The 19377-nt window shown below is 42.9% G+C and overlaps 1 protein-coding gene and 1 long non-coding RNA gene across 9 annotated transcripts in view; one reads left to right on the top strand and one right to left on the bottom strand.

Moving 5' to 3' along the window:
• Positions 1–19377, top strand: part of PLEKHM3 (pleckstrin homology domain containing M3) — a 199744-nt gene that overhangs the window by 116557 nt on the left and 63810 nt on the right. For all 8 annotated transcript variants that reach the window (XM_003991077.6, XM_006935510.5, XM_019838548.3 and 5 more), the window contains one exon: positions 3615–3678. In XM_003991077.6, the coding sequence (XP_003991126.2) occupies positions 3615–3678 (64 nt within the window). The remainder of the gene's footprint in view (positions 1–3614; positions 3679–19377) is intronic.
• Positions 1–19377, bottom strand: part of LOC123379256 — a 57217-nt gene that overhangs the window by 21021 nt on the left and 16819 nt on the right. The window contains exon 2 of the long non-coding RNA XR_006583510.1: positions 3555–3805. This is a non-coding gene — a long non-coding RNA (uncharacterized LOC123379256). The remainder of the gene's footprint in view (positions 1–3554; positions 3806–19377) is intronic.

Genomic DNA, 19377 nt, shown 5'->3' with positions numbered 1-19377 from the left:
GAACTACTGGGACCTCATCAAGATAAAAGCCTTCTGCAATGCAAAGGAAACAATCAACAAAACTAAAAGGCAGCTGATGGAATGGGAAAAGATATTTGCAAATGACATATCAGATAAGGGGCTAGTATCCAAAATCTATAAAGACCTTACCAAACTCAACACTCAAGAAACAAATAATCCAGTGAAGAAATGGGCAGAAGACATGAATAGACACTTCTCCAAAGAAGACATCCAGATGGCCAACCAACACATGAAAACATGCTCAACATCACTCATCATCGGGGAAATACAAATCAAAACCACATTGAGATACCACCTCAAACCAGTCAGAGTGGCTAAAATTAACAACGTAGAAAACAACAGATGCTGGTGAGGATGTGGAGAAATGAGAACCCTCCTGCACTGTTGGTGGGAATGCAAACTGGTGCTGCCACTCTGGAAAAACAGTGTGGAGGTTCCTCAAAAAATTAAAAATAGAACTACCCTATGACGCAGCAATAGCACTACCAGGAATTTATCCAAGGGATACAGGAGTGCTGATTCATAGGGGCACATGTACCCCAATGTTTATAGCAGTACTTTCAAAAATAGCTAAATTATGGAAAGAGCCTAAATGTCCCATCAGCTGATGAATGGATAAAGAAGATGTGGTTTATACATACAATGGAATACTACTTGGCAATGAGAAAGAATGAAATCCTGGCATTTTCAGCAATGTGGATTAAACTGGAGGGTACTATGTTAAGTTAAATAAGTCAGTCAGAGAAAGACAGATATTATGTTTTCACTCAAATGTGGAACTTGAGAAACTTAACAGAAGACCCTAGGGGAAGGGAAGGGGAAAAAATAGTTACAAAACAGAGAGGGAGGGAGGGAGGCAAACCTTAAGAAACTCTAAAATACAGAGAACAAACTGAGGGTTGATTTGGGCGGGGGTGTTAGAGGGGGAAAGGGGTGATGGGAATTGAGGAGGACACTTGTTGGGACGAGCACTGGGTCTTGTATGTAAGCGATGAATCATGAGAATCTACCCCCAAAACCAAGAGCACACTGTATACACTGTATGTTAGCCAATTTGACAACAAATTATATTAATTATTGGGGCAGAGAGAGAGAATCCTAAGAAGGCTGCACATAGCACAGAGCCTGATGTGGGGCTTGATCCCACAACTGTAATACCATGACCCAAGGCAATATCAAGAGTTGGACGCTCAACCAACTGAGCCCCACAGGTGCCCCTCAATCTTAGCACTTTTATTCAACATAGTATTGGAAGTCCTAGCTATAACAATCAAGAAAAAAAAAAGGCATCCAAATTGGAAAAGAGAAGTAAAACTGTGACTATTTGCAAATAACATGACACTATGTATAGAAAACCCTAAAGACTCCACTAAAAAATGATTAGAACTAATAAATTAATTCAGTACTGTTGCAGGAAACAAAATTAATATACAGAAATCTTTTGCAATTCTATACACTAATAACTATCAGAAAGAGAAATTATGAAAACAATATCATTTACAGTTGCATCAAGAATAAAATACCTAGAAATAACTTTAATTGAGGAAATGAAAAACCTGTACACTGAGAATGGTAAAACACCGATGAAAGAAATTGAAGCCAATACAAATAAATGGAAAGACATACCATGGACTGGAACAAATAATATTGTTAAAATGTCCATACACCCAAATCTGACCGACAGTCTGCAGATTCAGTGGAATCCCTGTGAAAATACTTATGCCATTTTTCACAAAACTAAAACAGGTAATCCTAAAATTTGTACGCAGCTACAAAGACCCTGTGTAGCCAAAGCAATCTTCAGAAAGAACAAAGCCCTGATCTCCAACTATACTACAAAGCTATCATAATGAAAATACAATGGCAGTGGCACAAAAACAAATGCATTAATTAATGGAACAGAAGAGAAAATCCAGAAATAAACCCATGCTTAGATGTTCAATTAATGTTCAACAAAGGAAACAAGAACATACAATGGGGAAAAGACAATCTCCTCAATAAATGATGTTGGGAAACTGGACCATTTTTTTAAAATCATATACAAAATAAACTCAAAGTGGAGTAAAGACTTAAATGTAAGTCCTGAAACCACGAAACTCCTAGAAGAAAACATAGGTAATAGGTTCTTGGACATTGATCTTAACATTATTTTTTTTTGGATCTGTCTCCTCAGGCAAAGGCAACAAAAGCAAAGGCAAAAACAAACAAAAAAACCAAATGGGACTACATAAAACTAAAAAACTTTTGCACAGTGAAGAAAACCATCAACAAAAAGGTAACCTACTGAATGGGAAAAGAGATATGCAAATTACATAACTGATAAGGGATTAATATCCAAAATATATAAAGAACTCAATTCAATATCATAAAAACAAATCAATTAAAAAATAGGCCAAGAATCTGAAGACATTTCTCCAAAGATGACATACAGATGGCCAACAGACACATGAAAAGATGCTCAACATCACTAATCATCAGGGAAATGTAAATCAAGACCACCATGAGACATCACCTCACATCTGTCAGAATGGCTAGGATAAAAAAGACAAGTAACATATGTTGGTGAAGATATGGAGAAAAGGGAACCTTTGTGTACTATTGATAGGAATGTAATTTGCTGCAGTCACCATGGAAAACAGTATGGAGGTTCCTCAAAAAATTAAAACTAAAACTAAAACATATGATCCAGCAATTCCACTTCTGGGTGTTTATCCACAGAAAAAAAATTTGAAAAGAATATGCACTCTTACATTCATTGCAATATTATTTTTAACAGCCAAGATAGGGAAGCAACCTAAATGTCCATCAGTAGATGAATGGATTAAGAGGAGGTAATATCTACATACAATGGAATATTACCCAGCCATGAAAAAGAATGAAACTTACCCATTTGCAAAAACATGGATGGACCTAGAAGGTATAATGCTAAGTGAAATAGGACAGAGAAAGACCAATGCTGTATGATTTCACTTATATGTGGAAACTAAAAAAAAAGCACACAAAACAGAAACAGGCTCAAAGACACAGGGAATAATATGGTGGTTGTCAGAGGGGAGTGGGTGGGGTAAAGGATGATAGATGGGAAGGGGATTAAAAGGTACAAACTTCTAGTTATAAAATAAGACACAGTGGTGCAATGTACAGCACAGGAAATGTAGTTACTAATACATAACAACTTTGGTGATAGATGGTAGTTAGATTTATCAAGATGATCACTTCATAATGTATAGAACTATTCAATCACTTTGTTAAATACCTGAAACTAATAGAATATTGTATGTCAGCTACATTTCAATTAAAAAAAAAAAAAACAGAGCATTACTTCTTTTTGTCCTGAAATGAACTCATTAAGGAATTAAAAAAAAAAAAAAAAAGAAATCAAAGACCAAACTTTTACTTCCATCTTAGTATCTGTTAGAAAGAAAAAGGGTGGGTATTGTTACAGTTTCCTCAGAGACTGTTGGGAGGAGGAGTGTTGGTGCAAAGGGAAGAAGGTAGAGGAAAGGGATCTTGAATGAGACTTTGAAACTTACCAGGAAGTGTGTTTTGTGGCAGTCAACACAGTTCATTTGTCTTTCTGTCCTTGTTTTCAGAATTTTCCCCAGAGAATACCTCCTTCAACAGATCCACCTGTATTCCCTCGCTGATCTGCAGCAGGTAAGCACTCAGAAGGGCCATTTCATTGCTCTTTTCTCATTGGGAAAGTGTCTTTGTTGATTATGGTGTAGGTACTGAATTCTGCCATCATTGGGATAGTTTCTTCATAAGCCCTGATAATCAGTTTCTACTCAGAATGAGAAAAAAAATTTACTATAAAAAAATATTACAGGACAATAAGAAATGTTGGCAAGGATACGTAGAGACCAGAGCTCTCATACATTGTTGGTGGGAATGTGAACTGGTTGGTACAGCCACTTTGGGAGACAGTTTGGTGGTCTCTCAAAAAGTTAAACCAAGTTACAATATGAGCCAGCAGTTAGTTCAACTCCTAGAATATACCCAAGAGAATTGAAAACTTATGTCTATGTAAAACTTGTATACCAATGTTCAGAGCAGCATTATTCATAATACCAAAGAATAGAAGTAACCCAATGTTCATCAGCTGGTGAACAGATAAGCAAAATGCTATATATCCACACAATGGAATATTATTTGGCCACGAAAAGGAGCAACATACATGCTACAACATAGGTGAATCTTGAAAACATCAGACTGAAAGGAGCCAGACAGAAAAGAATATATATGTATGATTCTGTTTTAATGAAATGTCCAAAATAGGCAAATCCACAGACAGAAAGTGGACAGATGAGTGGTTATCAGCACCTGGGGAGAGCAAGGGAATGACTGGTGATGGCCTGGGGGTTTCCTTTGAGGCTGACCAAGGTGTTCTGGAATGATAACGGTGATGGATGCACAACTTTGTGAATGTACTAAAACTCACTTTGGAAGAGTGAAGTTTATGGTATGTGAATTATATCTCAATAAAAAATTATGCAAAGAAAGAATATCTGAAAGGCAATGACTGTATGAAACTCTTTGACTTGTGCTTAAGTCACTTAAGGGAGGACCTTCAAGTTTAATAAAACATAAGAAATCATATAAGAGTCAAAATCATCTTTTAAAACTTTTATTAGCGCTCGTCCTTTTAATGATTGACCAGGTTAGCAACCAAGATGAAAACCAATATTTTTTCTGTTCAACCCAAAGTCCTGAATATGTTAAGCTTTGGTTAATCATTTAAATCAACAACTCACTGCCTAAGAAGCTTTTAGATGCTAAAAGCTTTCCATATATCTATCTATTCTTCCAAGAGTCAATTAAAAAGATAATTGTGACAACTTCCTAAGCATCTCAGATTGTTCTGATTCTGTTCTTTTGTTTATCATCGTTGTCCTCTGCTGGTTTCGCCCACAGAAATAAGGTCTGCTTGAAAACTGTTCAGATCCTTCAGTCATTTTACAAGACTTTAAAGTGTTGTTGTTTTTTAACTTCAAACTTTGGTGTTTTCTTTGTACAGTCTGAGAGAGGAAAGTTATTTTAAATGGTAGTAGTTTTAGAGCATTTAGTTGGAACGATCTGAGAGAATAGGAGTGTTGTAATTTCCATGTGTACATCAAGTTTAACCTATTTGCACATATCAGCTTGTTCTGTTCTTCAGTCCTGTATACCCTTGACTACCTAATCGAGCGGCAATGATCTGCTGGCTGGGGTGGGAAAAGGTATATTACAATTGCCCAGTGGTGTTCAAGGAGAAGAATTGATTAAAATATCTATTACACACTTATCTATTTTCTAGAACTTCACTTGATCATAGTATCTGAGAACCCATTTGAGAAGTATGTTTAAAGGCATGGACATAGTCTTGTAAGGGTGGTTTAAAATAGAATGGGTGGGTTCCAAAGTGAGTAGTTTTTGAGGAAGCCTTTTTTTTTAAAGCTTATTTTGAGAAAGAGAGAGAGAGAGAGAGAGAGAGAGAGAGAGAGAGAGAGAGAGCGAGCATGCCCATGCAGGCAGGGAAGGGGCAGAGAGAGAGAGGGAGAGAGAATCCCAAGCAAGCCCCACTCTCCGTGCAGAGCGTGATGTGGGGCTCGATCTCAAGACCCAAGCTGAAATCAAGAGTCGGAGGCTTAACTGACTGAGCCACCCAGGCACCCCTGAGGAAGCCTTTCAAAAATGGTTACCAGCTGAAGAGAAGGAATCAGAGCAATTCCATATTCATTTTGGGGTATCAGAGTAGTGTATCCATTTGGCATGATAAAGCCTGCTATTTAAAGCTTCCCTATGCCTTGCAGACTCCCCCCACACCGCCCCCTTGTATAATCAAACCACATATGCCACGCAGCTCACTTAAGTCAGGGACAGCAGTATTCCTGGTGGGCTGGACCATTAGCCCCTGGAGCCCCATAAGCAGCTTAATCAGTTTTCAGCCTCAGTAGTAAAGCGATAGAGGCAATCAGCAGCTCATGAAACTCCCCGGGTTGGGGGGATGGCTAGAGCTCTGTGCATCCATTTAATACACAACAGCTCACTCTAACCTGGTTCTTTGTGCCTGGTTTTAAGATCCTCAGACTTATCATATTTAGAGGTAGTTTAATTCAATTACTTTTTCTGCCTGAGGTGGTTTAAATTGAATTTAGCTTTTGATCTGTCCGCATCTAGGCTATCAGCACTGAAGGGCACCTCCACCCCATTTTCTCTTAGTTTCTCAGTTTCAGGCATGTTTTCTGAATCCGGACTGTTCTTGCAAATACGTAAGAGAAGGGAGCACAAGAGGAGAAAAAAATGCACTATTGGTCTGTGACAGAGTGTGAGTGACAGCAGGCAGTCCAGCCTAACTGATGGAGCTGCCGGCCCTGTGCTGTCCTGTCCCCTTCTGTCCTGTGTGTGGCTGCACGGTCATCCCGTTTCAGGTCAGCTTTAGGAGTTTTAAAGTTATTTCCCCCCCATTTCATTTCCCTCTGCACTCCTAAAATAAAGGTTTCTATAAAAGCAGATCTAGCACATCAAATAACTACAGAAAAATGAACTTCAGTTTATAAATTTTGCAGGGGGTAGAAGGTACGCTACAGGAAGTAACTGAAGAGTTAGACACCTTGAATGACAATGACATAAATATCCTTCCTAAAGGCATAGACTGCTCTCCACAGACTGCTCCTCAGTGAATTCGATTTTTCCCATTAGCATTTACTTAAAAAACAAAATGTGAACATCAACCAAAAATCAAACAAGGTAAGAATTTGGTGATGGTGTGGACATCACCAAAAATCAAACAAGGTAAGAATTTAAGAAACATGGTAAAGGGGGACTTACGATTTAAGCGTCTATAATCTTAAAATAACAAGTACACAAAACACTAGTAATACCTAAGATAAAGGTGCTGGAAGAATTCTGGTATCAAAAAATTTGCTTCCTTCTCATATCTCTGTTTCCATTTATATAAGTAACAATCCCAAAGTTGAGGAGACAGACTCAGTTCAACAACGTGGCTGGAGATTTCAAGCTGCCTGAATGCTTCTGATGTTACATTCAAGACCAATTGCTCCCCGCTTCTCATTTTCTAAACTTAGTGGCCTCCTTTACACACATTCTTCTTTACATCTGTACGCTTGGGTGTGAGGAGACGAACCACACAGACCGACCCTGCTTAGCGGAAGAGGCTCCCTGCACTTGTTCTGGGAGCTGTAGTTGCCTGCTTGCTGGCCAGTGAGTGCCAATTATCGGCAAAGGTTATAGCTCACGCTGGTACCGAGTCCCCAGTTGTCTGTTTATTTCACCAGTGATTAAGTTGCTCACTGGGTTTTACTAGCACCTCATAAAGGTAGTAGTTGAACAACACAGTCATGACGTGACCATAATCAGTTGGCAGCATTATAACATGCAACACAGAAGATGGGACCAAGTACTCCTCCCGCCTTGTAGCAGGTCCAAGGACAGCAAAAGACAGGGGCGGAGGCTCTCCAAATCCTAGGAACTCAGAGGGGCACTGACTGGAGCCCATCATTTCTTAAGTCTAGAATTTCAGGTGAATCTCTCTCCAGGATAGTAGATACTGTTGGAGAAACTTATTCAATCCATGTTCTTTGAATATAAGTCTAACATAATATATTGTTGATTTTTTTAATGTTTATTTTGAGAGAGGGGGAGGGAGAGCAGGTATGCATGCATGTGACCGGTGGAGGAGGAGGAGGAGGAGGAGGAGGAGGAGGAGGAGGAGGAGGAGGAGAGAGAGAGAGAGAGAGAGAGAGAATCTCAAGCAGCCTCCACACTGTCAGCACAGAGCCCAACACGGGGCTTGATCCCAGCAACCATGAGATCATGACCTGAGCTGAAGTCAAGAGTCAGATGCTTCACTGACTGATCCAAATAGAATCATAAGCAGAAGCTTTCTTTCAGGAGGTGGGATTGCAGTGTTTGCTTTGTTTTTTAAATGACAGAGCAGTTCCTTATAAAGGATTTGGCAGACAAGGACTAAGCATATATCAATGAATGAACAAGTACTGAGGCATGTTTTGAATGGGGGAAACTGAGGCACTGCTTTTTAAAAGCTTTCTCCTGCTTTGATACTTCAAGAGGGGGAAGTAGAAAATAATTTGTGTGTTGTTATTTTCTGTCTGTCCAGCATTTTCACAAATCCATGGAAAGGCTAAATTAAGATAGGGATATGATAAAAAGATAAGCCCCAAGGCTTATCTTGGAACAATACCATAACTCTCAATGCATTAGCTTTCTGCAGTAGCTCTCCCCTTTCCCTGTAAAGTACGCGACAGACCGTCTTCTTACTTACATTGCTGATAGGAAAATTCCACATTTTACCAATAGAATACATTAGTATATGTAAGTTAACATTCAAGAGATTATTGTTGCTCTTAAGGAACAAATCAGAACCCTGGTTTAATAGCACATTCCCCAGACTGTGTAAATGATAGGAGAATTCTTCTCAAGTTCCTTCTGTTTGCCGAAAGGAAAGGTCAGATTTAACTTCTAAATTTTAGCTACCTGTGCTCTTGTGACAAAACCTAAAAATGTATATTAATGACTAACTCTTCTGGTGTTACTCACCTTTGGGGCATATGTAAGCTAAGCATTGAATGATTCTATTTGTACATGATTCATGAGAAAGGATACTGGAGGATCCCATGGGTGAGGCAGTTGGTTAAAGCAGCCCCTCCCATCGACTCCCTCCACTGCCTACCACCTACCCCCCAACACGCACCCCGCTGTTGTGGGACAATCTCAGGAGCTGATTTCCCCATCATCCACCTTCCCCCAGCCCTCAGTTTCAAACTAGACCTTACCTTCAAGTTAAGGCAATTTAGATTCCAGTTAATACAAAATACTACCTGAGAAGAATAAATTATTTTGTCACAAGTTCTTTTGTCTTGTTAATAAGTTGAAAGCACAGGATGATATTCAAGAGGAGATATACTTCAACAGATATGATGATGCAAAAAAGATGGAACAGTCTGGAATTTGGAGTACTTACTAACAAGATGTAAAGTGGGAAGGATGCCAGAGGGGAGGGCCCATAGCACTTAAGAGCCATGAAAAGAGAGAGGAGTAAATCAAATGCATACTACCTTTCTAGAGTTGCCTAGAATGGTCTGAACTGCTTGCTTTATGCTAAAGCAGTAAACACTTACGTTAAGCAACTAGGCATGTAAATATTTGATGTATCAATAGATGGACGGATGGATGGATACATTCACTATCCCCAAACTTATTAGCACACTTTGTCCCCAAAGAAAAGCAAACTAGTTTTAGCCCCTAAACCAAACTCTAATGCTGCTCTATAAAACAACAGTGTACAGAATTCTAAAACCAAGTAAGAATCTATACCTTTTTTGTATTGGGATAATGGCACGTTGTTTACTGTTGCAAACTTTCTGCACACTAAACATTCCTAGACAGCTAGCTGACTTTTCAGTTAACTTTTTTGCCCCGTACCCATACGACTTAGGAATTGTCATCTCTGTGACCTAAACATTTGTCAGAATTGGGTCCTACCGTGAAGATTATCTACTCTTTCCTAGCTAGTGAGTGCAGCCACTAAAAGGCAATGTTTAAGACATTTTGAGGCCACGTTTTAAAAACATGCTTTGCTGAATTCCTCTTTGAGGAAGTGTGTGAGTGATCTTGCACCGCCCTGCCCCACCAAGCAAACAATCAGAGAAAGTTATTCTCTGTGGGCACTGTTTGTCAGCAGACAAAGGCCGAGCCTAAGTGGGCACCCAGCACAGCTGCCCTTTCACCGAAGAAGCAACAGGTGATGACCTTTCTTCACACGAGGCTGACATCTTTGAATCCACAGTCCACAGGAGCACAGCGCCTCGGTGCCCACAACCGAGTCACCAGTCTCCAAGCCTCAGCAGCCTGAGGAATTGTATTCACAGCCTCTCAGCACCCCTGATCCCCGGACCATTGTCCACCCAGGCATTAGCGGGCAGGGTAACTAATTAGGAGCGTTCGGACTTAACAAGCAGAAAAACAAAGTGTGACAGCTTGCCTGTGTTGTTCCCTGGCCAGGGCCTGTGTCCGCTGCAGCCACCACTGCCCTCAGAAGCTTCTGGGGTGATCTGGGGCAAGATAGGAGTGGGGCCTCCGTGAAAACATCACTAAATCTTCCTTAGCTACTTTTGCCACCGTTGTTCTACTCAGTGAGCTAGAAAAGACCGTAAGTTACTTGGGGGAGGGGAGGGCACACATCATGCCTTTTAAATAAGCACATTTTTTAAAAGTGTGCAAGGGGTACAGGGAAGAATTGAATGTCATTCTTTGAAGCATTCACAGGTTGGCATCAGAGCAAATGGAAAACTCACTGTTTCTCAGAGAGGCGTATCTTGAGTAGGTGCTGAATAGTCCAGGCCTCGAATTCAGTCTTCCAGGGGGTTTCAGATCTTGGGGGAGGGGAGAGTGACGACCACTGCTAAGTGCCTGGGCTGGAAGCTGGGTCTGCTGACTCCTTGGCAGAGGCCTTAAATCTCTGGAGTTTTGTGGATCTTGACTACCGTTTTTTTTTTTTTTTTTTTTGGTGTTTTGGTGATGGGGCCAGTTAGCTGAGCTAAAGCAGGTGATTAACAAGGTAGTGATACAGATTGTTCTTTATGCCAGCCAGTTAGTCTTTCTTTGCTCAGAGAACACTTTGTCTGTCTGCAGACCCAGGCCCCACACCCGACTACATCCACGCACCTGGTCCAGAGACACAGTAAAGGATTGGGGAAGGTGGGCTGTGGCAGAAAACGTGGTTAGCTAAGGGCAAAGTATTGCCCTTCTTGGGCAACCAGGCCAGAAAGAGGACCATGTGTTGTAAGTGCTGGATAGAGAGCCTCAGTCTCCAGCTGAGAAAGAACTCAGTTGAGATAAGGATTCCAGAAGTCAAATGTGAGCCCTGGAAGTATAAACAGCGTGATCATAGGGGAGGTCGCAGCCACAGAGGTAGGTGGTGCTCAGTCAGGGCTGATGGAGATCACTTTCCTGGAATCTAGTTTCCTGGCTCTGCTTCTACTATGGCTTCCAACCAGCTGGGATTTTGTTGTTGTTGTTGATTTGGGGGTTGTATTATTGTTGTTTCCCATTTATAAAAAAGCAGTTATGGGGCACCAGGATGGCTTAGTCGGTTGAGTATCCGACTCTTGATTTCGGCTCAGGTCATGATCTCATGGCTCGTGCATTTGAGCCCTGCATCAGGCTCTGTGCTAACAGTGAGGAGCCTGCTTGAGAGTCTTTCTCTCTCTCCGCCCCTCCCCTGCTTGCACGTGCATGCTCTCTCTCAAAAATAAACATTAAAAAGCAGTTATATTACTGACTAGGCAAAGGCCTGCTTTCAAAAACACTTTACTTAAAGATACAGACAGAGTAAGGTTAGTGTCGATCTTACCATTGGTGGAATCAGACCCTCCCTGCCTGGCCCCTCAGCTTGCCGCTTCACACACAAATGTTGTTAGTCGCTAGGAACAGGCAAGAATGAACTGCCATCAAAACTAATCTGTCATGTGGTCAGATAACTGTCACAATGGCAGTTGCTCAGTGGGGCCTAGTTCCGTGCACGAGTTACCTATTTCTGTTTAACAGATTACCCCAAAACTCAGTAACTAAAACAGAAGTAAACCCTTGTCTCCCAGGTCTCTGCGGGGCAGGAATGTGGGAGCAGTCTAATTGGGCATTTTGGGTTCAGGCTGTTCGGAGGCTGCAGCCCAGGTGTAATTTGGGGCCACAGTCATTGGAAGAAGCCCTGACTGGGGCCGGGGCATCTGCTTCCAAGGTGGGTTACTTCCACAGCAGCCGAAAGTTGGTGCTGGCCATCGATGGGAGCCCTCTGCCCCTCCTCATGTGGGCCCTGCCGCATGCTGCCTTGTGGGGGATCTGAGCGAGTGAAAGCCAGCAGAGGCTACTCTTTGTGGGTCTTTGCCTCTCAAGTCAGATAGCCGTCACTTCTGCCATATTCTATTTGTTTGACATAAGTCACTAAGTTGGGCCCACACCCGAGGAGAAGTGCATTGCCACAACCAGAGAGCTTACAGTTTTGAGAGAGACAGACAGACAGACAGATCGAGCACAAGCAGGGGAGGGGCAGAGAGCGAGGGAGACACAGAATCCGAAGCAGGCTCCAGGCTCCAAGCTGTCAGCACAGGGCCTGATGCGGGGCTCGAACCCACAAACCATGAGACCATGACCTGAGACAAAGTTGGACACTTAACCGACTGAGCCACCCAGGCGTCCCATAAACATGTTTTAAACCCATCATATCCTATAATAGCAGGCTGTCCTATCTGTATACTTCTTCTACGTATGTATTTTGAATGTATTTTTTACCGTTTAAAAAGCATTCTTTCCAAAACAACCTTGTGAGGTCGGCAGCTCTGCCTTGTCTCATGCCCATTTCACGGGCAAGAATGCAGACGTAGATAAACTAGCTGGCTTGCCAAAGCTATGCAGCTTCTGCTAAGTGACCAAACCAAGACTGAAACCAAACTTTCCTGCCTCCTTGTCCAGTGTTCTCTCTGCTGTACCACAGGAGTGTACGTGTTAAGCAGGCAGCCCCCTGAGTAATCTCACACTCTTGGAAGCAGCCACCATGTTGTAAGGAAGCCCAAACCACCTCATGCACAGAGACCGCAAAGAGAGGCCACATGTAGTCATTCTAGCTGACAGCCCCACTGAGTCCTGGCGGACAGCTGTCATCAGCCACTAGGCATGTGAGTAAAGATACTTTCAAAGGATTCCAGCCTCTAGCTTTCAACTCTTCTCAGCAGAGGCAACAGATATTATGGAGTGGAGAAAAGCCATCTCCACCATTTCCTGCCTGAGATTCTGACTCACAGATTCTGAGAATAAAGTGGATGGCCTTACACCACTAGGTTTGGGGTATTTTGTTTTGCAACAGTACTCACTGGAACACCAGTAACTCAGCTGTTAGATCACAGCCTCTAGGAAGCTCTCTGAGTTGAAATGTGAGGGTCCAGGCTGAAGCCAGACGGAGGGAAATGGGAGGAGAACTTTCAGGCCTTGGTAGCATCAAAGCCATCAGTGACCTAATCTACAGTGTTTCTATCAGGGAGGCAAACAGGAAAAAGGTTTTATTACTGACATTTGACATTTCTGAAGAATGTTCCGTCTGCATGCTTCAGGATTTTGAAAAATTGTCCCAACACACGTTCACGGAACATGTATGATGGGATCACTTGACTTTCCTTAGGAATGAATGTGATAAAAAAAAATCTGAGTCTCCAAGCTAGAGCTACAGAGAGCATGGAGTTCATAATTTTTCTATCCCACCTGTGCTCCTGAAGCAGGAGCCCAGTTCTCAGTCACCAAACCCTTGGCTGCACACCTATTCATTCATTCATTCATTCATTCATTCAGATGTTAATTAAGCATATACTCATAACTACATGCCCAGAGTCATGCTGGCCTTGAAGTTGAGAGCGCATTTTCTCAGGAAAGGACTACTGAGTCTTACTGATTACGGTCAAACTCCTGTACTCTGTACTCCGTCTTTGTGTCAAGAGCTTCTGGTAGAGGCTGCCCATGACTGTGTTCAACCTAATGACATCCAGCAGGATTTCACCCCTTGATGCCTCATGCCAGCCACTCTGCCATGTTTGTAGTTGGTCTTCAAGGGGCCAGAGGGATCTTGAGAAGGCTGTCTAGTGAAGTATTGAAGGCTAAGGAGGTTTCTAGCCTTTTCACCAAGTTCTTTCACTGGATGTTGCTCCAGGGATGGAACGAGGGAGGATGGCAGACTCACAAGACAGCATTAGCACTTGTGTCTTTGATGACACCACTGGCTGCACGTGATGGCGAGCTGCAGTTCCATCTACGTTTGAAACGTGGTGCTTTTCGAGAATACCGCACCCATCCTTCTGAGGAAAAGTTAGCTGACTGGGGCAGCTTTTCTCATTATTTGTTTTGAAATTTCTGGCCAAGCCCTAGTGAACCATCAACACATTTGCTCCTGGAATTTTAAACAAGATTAAAGTCATTTGTGACAGCAGGGAAGATCTTTATAGCCCAAGAAATCAAGGAAAGGTAGAAGGAGCAGCATCAGTCATTCAGGAAGCTACTGAAGCATTAATAAGCCCGGACCTCTGTTAGCTGTTGAGCAGGTTTCTTGTCAGTCAGAAATTCACTTCTCTCCCAAGAGTCAGTCATTCATTTATCTATCCATACAAGAAACAAGTGATAAATGTCATATTAGGTACCAAGCACTTCCTGTGCCAAGTGCTGGGGACAGGATAGAGAAGGCACAGCGCCTGCCCTCTCAGAACATTCTCTCCCAGTTCTGTACTGGTATGCCAAGCACATCGGAGGGGCAGCCTAACCATTCCATTCTGCATTTAAAGGAGAGAAATAAGAGAAATGGGGCTTTAGCACAGGGTTATGTTGACTCCGGCTTCCGCAGGGGCCAGGCAAGTGGCATGGCATCTGTGCCTGACGCAGGCCCAAGTAGACGCTTCAGGTCGTGACGAGGAGCCAGAGTACATCCTCCTCTGAAGGGGACAGCTGTTACTCAGTAGCTCCGGAGCTGTCATCTCTTCCCGTTTTCCAAGAGAAGCCGGAAATCCGCATTTTTATGTGAAATTTCTTTATATTTAAACACTCTGCAGGCCAAACAAAACACAGCCACTGGTTTTGACCTCTGCTTTATAATAGAGAATGCTCGCTTTTGTTCCTTCAGAACTAATGAATGCTCAATTATGAGAAGGAATTTGGAGGTTGGTGTTAGATTATGCTCCTCAAAAGGCTGCAGACCCCACCCTGAACCCTCGAGATACTAATTGACACACTAGCACAGGCCGACAGCTGGGCTCTGGAAGTAGGAACACACGAGGAAACAGGCCAGCTAGTCCAGGTCACTTTGGGAGGTCAGGGCAGCAGTGCAAACATTAGAAGGCCGAAGACAAAGGTCAGGTGGCAGCAAGGAAGCCCTCCGTTTCCTCGAGCTGTTGGTTAATGAATCATATTCAAAAACTATCACCAGATTCCCCCTCTCTGGCACTGCTTCGTGAGGTGGAAAAATTAAATGGAAATCAAAATTACCATGGCTGTCGGGAGCTTTTCAGAGACCAGCAGGCCAGTGCGAGGCCAACATAGGATGAAGTTTCTGCCTGGAGCAAAGGTCTCCAAAGGATACCTGGTGTTGGGTATTGCAGAAGGGCTGGATGGAACAGGATTATATACTGGAGCCTTGGAGCCCGGCTGCCCATATTCGAATGCCAGCTCACTCCAGACTCACTAGGTGACCTTGAACTAATCACTTGTCTTAATAACTCAAAAAAAAGCTTCATCTCTGAAGCCGGGGATAATAATGGTACCTTCCCCAAAAGTTGCTGTGAGGCTCAGAGGAGTGAACCTACAATGCTGCTTGACACGCAGAGCCTAGGAGCTACAAGCTTCACTGGTGGCCCAAGTACTGGGGTTAGTGTTGCTAGGAGAGGTGGGCCTTCCCTAAATGGCTCCCTGTAGCTTTCTTCAGTGGCACCAAGACACTGCATCTGTGGATACCGATGGCAACTGCCACTGCAGAAGTAATGTTTGTTCTACCTGTTTGGGCCCTCAGATTCTACGTGGGGCTCTCGGCCACTGGATCCTACCATAGCCGCACTGCGGTCGCTGCACGGACCAGCACCTTGATAGGGAAGAGAAACCCTGGGTGGGCTTCCTCCTGCCTCTAGGGTGTGGTCCTAGACCAGACCTCCCCAGAGGAACTGCACTTCGAGGCCTCCCACCCTCACCCCCTTCCTGCCCAGGCAGTAAGAACTCCCCAGAGGGCCATGCTAGATAGAACAAGTCAGAAGCACATACTGGCCTCCTAGCTTCACCATCTTTCTTTGGTCTTGCCAGGAGGCCTTCAACACTTGAACCAGAAGCTGAGTTTTGGCTTCCCCAAAACGGTAGGCACCTTCAGTACTTGTCTCTTTGAAGAATGAGTGCCCTTTTGTTGGTGGGTGGGTGGGTGGGGGGGGGTGTTGTGCACAGATAATCTCTTCAATTTTAACAAAAAGCATTCTTTAAATTTTGTACAATCCTAGAATGTGCTGTGTGTGTGTGTGTGTGTGTGTGCGCGCGCGTGCACGCTTAAAAAAATACTGAGTCCACACTGTTTCTGTAGCTATAGAAGGGAGGAGCTTACCAGACTGAACTTTTGGCAGAAATAAAAAGGACCCATGTTTCCTTCCCACCTGCAATTATAGTTTTACCAGCTTGTAAAGCACCCGTAGAATTTGCAGTACATTCTTCCTTTGCAGGAGGGGAGAGGCCCTGCTGTGAGGGTAATTGGCTTTCTAGCTTCCTTTAATGTGCAGGTGGAAGGGACCTGTACTGAAGGGCCTATACTCTTAGGATTAACTGATGTTGAATTGTGTTTAACTTCCACGCATCTCCCTGAATACATGTGTTCCATTAAATCTTAGGAGTGGAAACATAGCTTATAACCTCGGAAAATATCCCCATCCCTATCACTTCTTATGGCTTTACAAAAACAGAGATTTTTTTTTAATGGATTAAAAAAATTTTTTTAATGTTTATTCATTTTTTGAGAGAGAGAGAGAGAGAGAGAGAGAGAGCGCGCGCACACAAGTAGGGGAGGGGCAGAGAGAGGGAAACACAGAATCTGAAGCAGGGTCCAGGCTCCAAGCTATCAGCACAGAGCCCAACGTGGGGCTTGAACTCCCAAACCATGAGATCATGACCTGAGCCAAAGTCTGATGCTTAACTGACTGAGCCACCCAGGTGCCCCTTAAATGGATTTTTAACCACCGAAGGGATTATGCTCAACCCTGTTTAACTCTTGTGTTAAAGATACATGGCATCTTTCAATGACAGTTTCACACAGTACATCCAACTTGTATGACATTTTTCCTCAAGCTTTGGCTGTTTACAGTATTCGTACCCAGGAGGAGAATCTCAGACTCTTCACTACTTTATATCTAGAATCCTAAGTTACCTTATTTGTGAAGTGAAAAGGTAGAGTTAAACAATTTTTACAGCCCCTCTCCCAGCTCTAGGAACCCTGGTTCCATGATCCTTAAGAAGTGATTAAGTTGTGGAAGCTACTCTACATGTCTCTATCTACTTTCTGGGATTTTCTTGCCAGTTTTCATAAACTAGCAAGGCTCTGAGCATAGCAAGGAACATGGAGTGAAAGCCAGATAGCTGCTCCTTCAATCAAAGGACAAATGTCAAGATTCCATTTGCCAAAGATCAACTGATGTTTTCACTTTTTGTCCTTAAACAGCAGTTTTAATCTTTTTCACAAACTTAATCTGAAGGACAGCTTACAAAAACAAGTTAAATATACTGATTTTATACAGCCCTTAAAAGCAAATTACCTTCTTAATACCTTACAATCTAGTGGCGGCAAGAATAGTCCCCAGCACACAAAAGTTGGCCAGTAAAAATGTGCAGAATATGCCAGCTAGTGAGTTTGCTCCTCAATGGGCAGCTTCGATAGGTTATCTGGTGAACTAGGAGTTGGAGTTTGTGTCAGAGCTAAAAGCAGAGAGCCCCTTGCAGCTCGGGTGTGCATGAAGGACAATGAAAGAATGGGGCATCATAAGGGAAGGCTTAGACCTGAAGAAAAAGGGAATTCAGGGAAGGAGGCTGTTGAATGGATTCTTGGCTGGAGCAGAGGTCAAGGGTGCAGAGAGAAAGTCTAGGTAATCACAGGTAGTAAAACTACTGATTGGAGTTTCATCTTTTTCTCTTTTTTCTGTCTGTTGCCCTCTGGGGGCAGGGCAGGGGATCATCTGACAGAAGGAGCTAGAAAGGGCCAGGATTCTCAGGCTGCTTGCTTTTTCCCCAAAGTTGTTAAGGCGCACTCTCACCGAAGGCAAAGGCCTCCCATTTCATAGCACTCAGTCAAGGAGGGAGGAGAGAGACATTCAGAAAACCTACAACCCAGGACAACAATAGTTCATCCTTTACCAAGTAACATAATACCTCCGGCACTTAGTCTTTGTAAAATGAGAACATTGTACTAAATAATTAGATTAATCATAGCTGGTTTTTATTACATGTTTAAAAAAATGTGACTTTTATTATAGAGTGCTTACTTGAGGCCAGACCCTGTTCTAAATCCATGTAGATTACCTCATTTAATCCCAACAGCCCTCTGAGGTAGGTACTATCATTACTCATCTCTTGCCCAAAGTCATTTAGCTGAAGTAGAGGAGCTGGGATTCAAACCCAAGCTGTCCTGTTCTAGTACATACCTTCTCGTTTCCGTTTTATATGAAATGTTTCAGACTTATCAAATCCAAGAATAACAAATACGACCAGCTGTTCGATTACCCCTGCAGTTGAAGGATTCCCTTCTCCAGTGGGCACACACTCTGAACCACTAGGTTTACTATTTGCCACCAGCACTAACGTTTCTTTATTTCCAGAGGCATCCTGATACCAAGATCTACCTGGCAGCAAGGCCACGCCCTACCATTGCTGAAGCTCCACTAAGTCTTATCACTGGGTAGAAGGAAAGAATAGAAGGCAATGAGGAGAACAGAACTACATAAATGTTCCCATCACAGCCTCAGAGCACCAGCACCACATATGTAAAAATCCAGTGCCTGGGAGACGCTGCATAGATGCTGTGGTCATAGTGCTTAGGCCCAGTCCTGCCCAGGTTCCCCCAAATAGTCCATAGCCCCTAAAGTTTCTACAGTCTTAACCACTACTGTGGTGGCCAAAATGTTTTCATTCTGTCCAACCCAGTGACCAGTTGTCAAAAACAGCAAACTTCCAGAGCAAAGAACTGGATAACCCACAGAATATATTATAGCACAAATGGGAAAGCAGGCTAACTACATATGGACTTATGATACTGTGAATTTGCTTTTGTTTTTTGAAATTTTGGATTTAGCATCTTCTATAGTCATCACTAAGGCTGACCTGTGTCAGTGTGTGTTTATATATTTATAGCTAGTCTGCTTCCAAAAAGGACTTTTGTGGTAGAGCTTCTCTCTCTCTCCCTCCCTCCCCGTGTGTGTGTGCGTGCGCGCGAGTGTGTGTGTGTTCATAACTGGCTACTTTTAATTCTCATCACTTGCCATTGGTTTGAATCATTGGCATATATACTTATCAAAGATGAGTCTTTGCTGCTCAGGATCCGGCGTGCCTGGAGTTCTGCTAGCATCCCTCCCACAGAATGTGGTTAGAAAACCCAACTCTTCTAGAATTGCCTTCAGCCTAAAGGTTCCCTTCAGCTACTGGAAGAATAGAGGACAAAAATCTGATGCAGCTGACATTTTAGGTGTGTATATAATTTACCAAATTGTTGACCACTCAGCTCTTAGTCAGTGGTCACAAAAGGAATTAGAAACCCTCCCCTGCTACCCCACAACCCAAAGAAGGAAGGGTGTT

Source organism: Felis catus, chromosome C1, assembly GCF_018350175.1.
Source record: "Felis catus isolate Fca126 chromosome C1, F.catus_Fca126_mat1.0, whole genome shotgun sequence".
NCBI lineage: Eukaryota > Metazoa > Chordata > Mammalia > Carnivora > Felidae > Felis > Felis catus.
The sequence above is the reverse complement of the archived record's forward strand: the minus strand, read 5'-3'. Positions and strand labels throughout refer to the sequence as shown.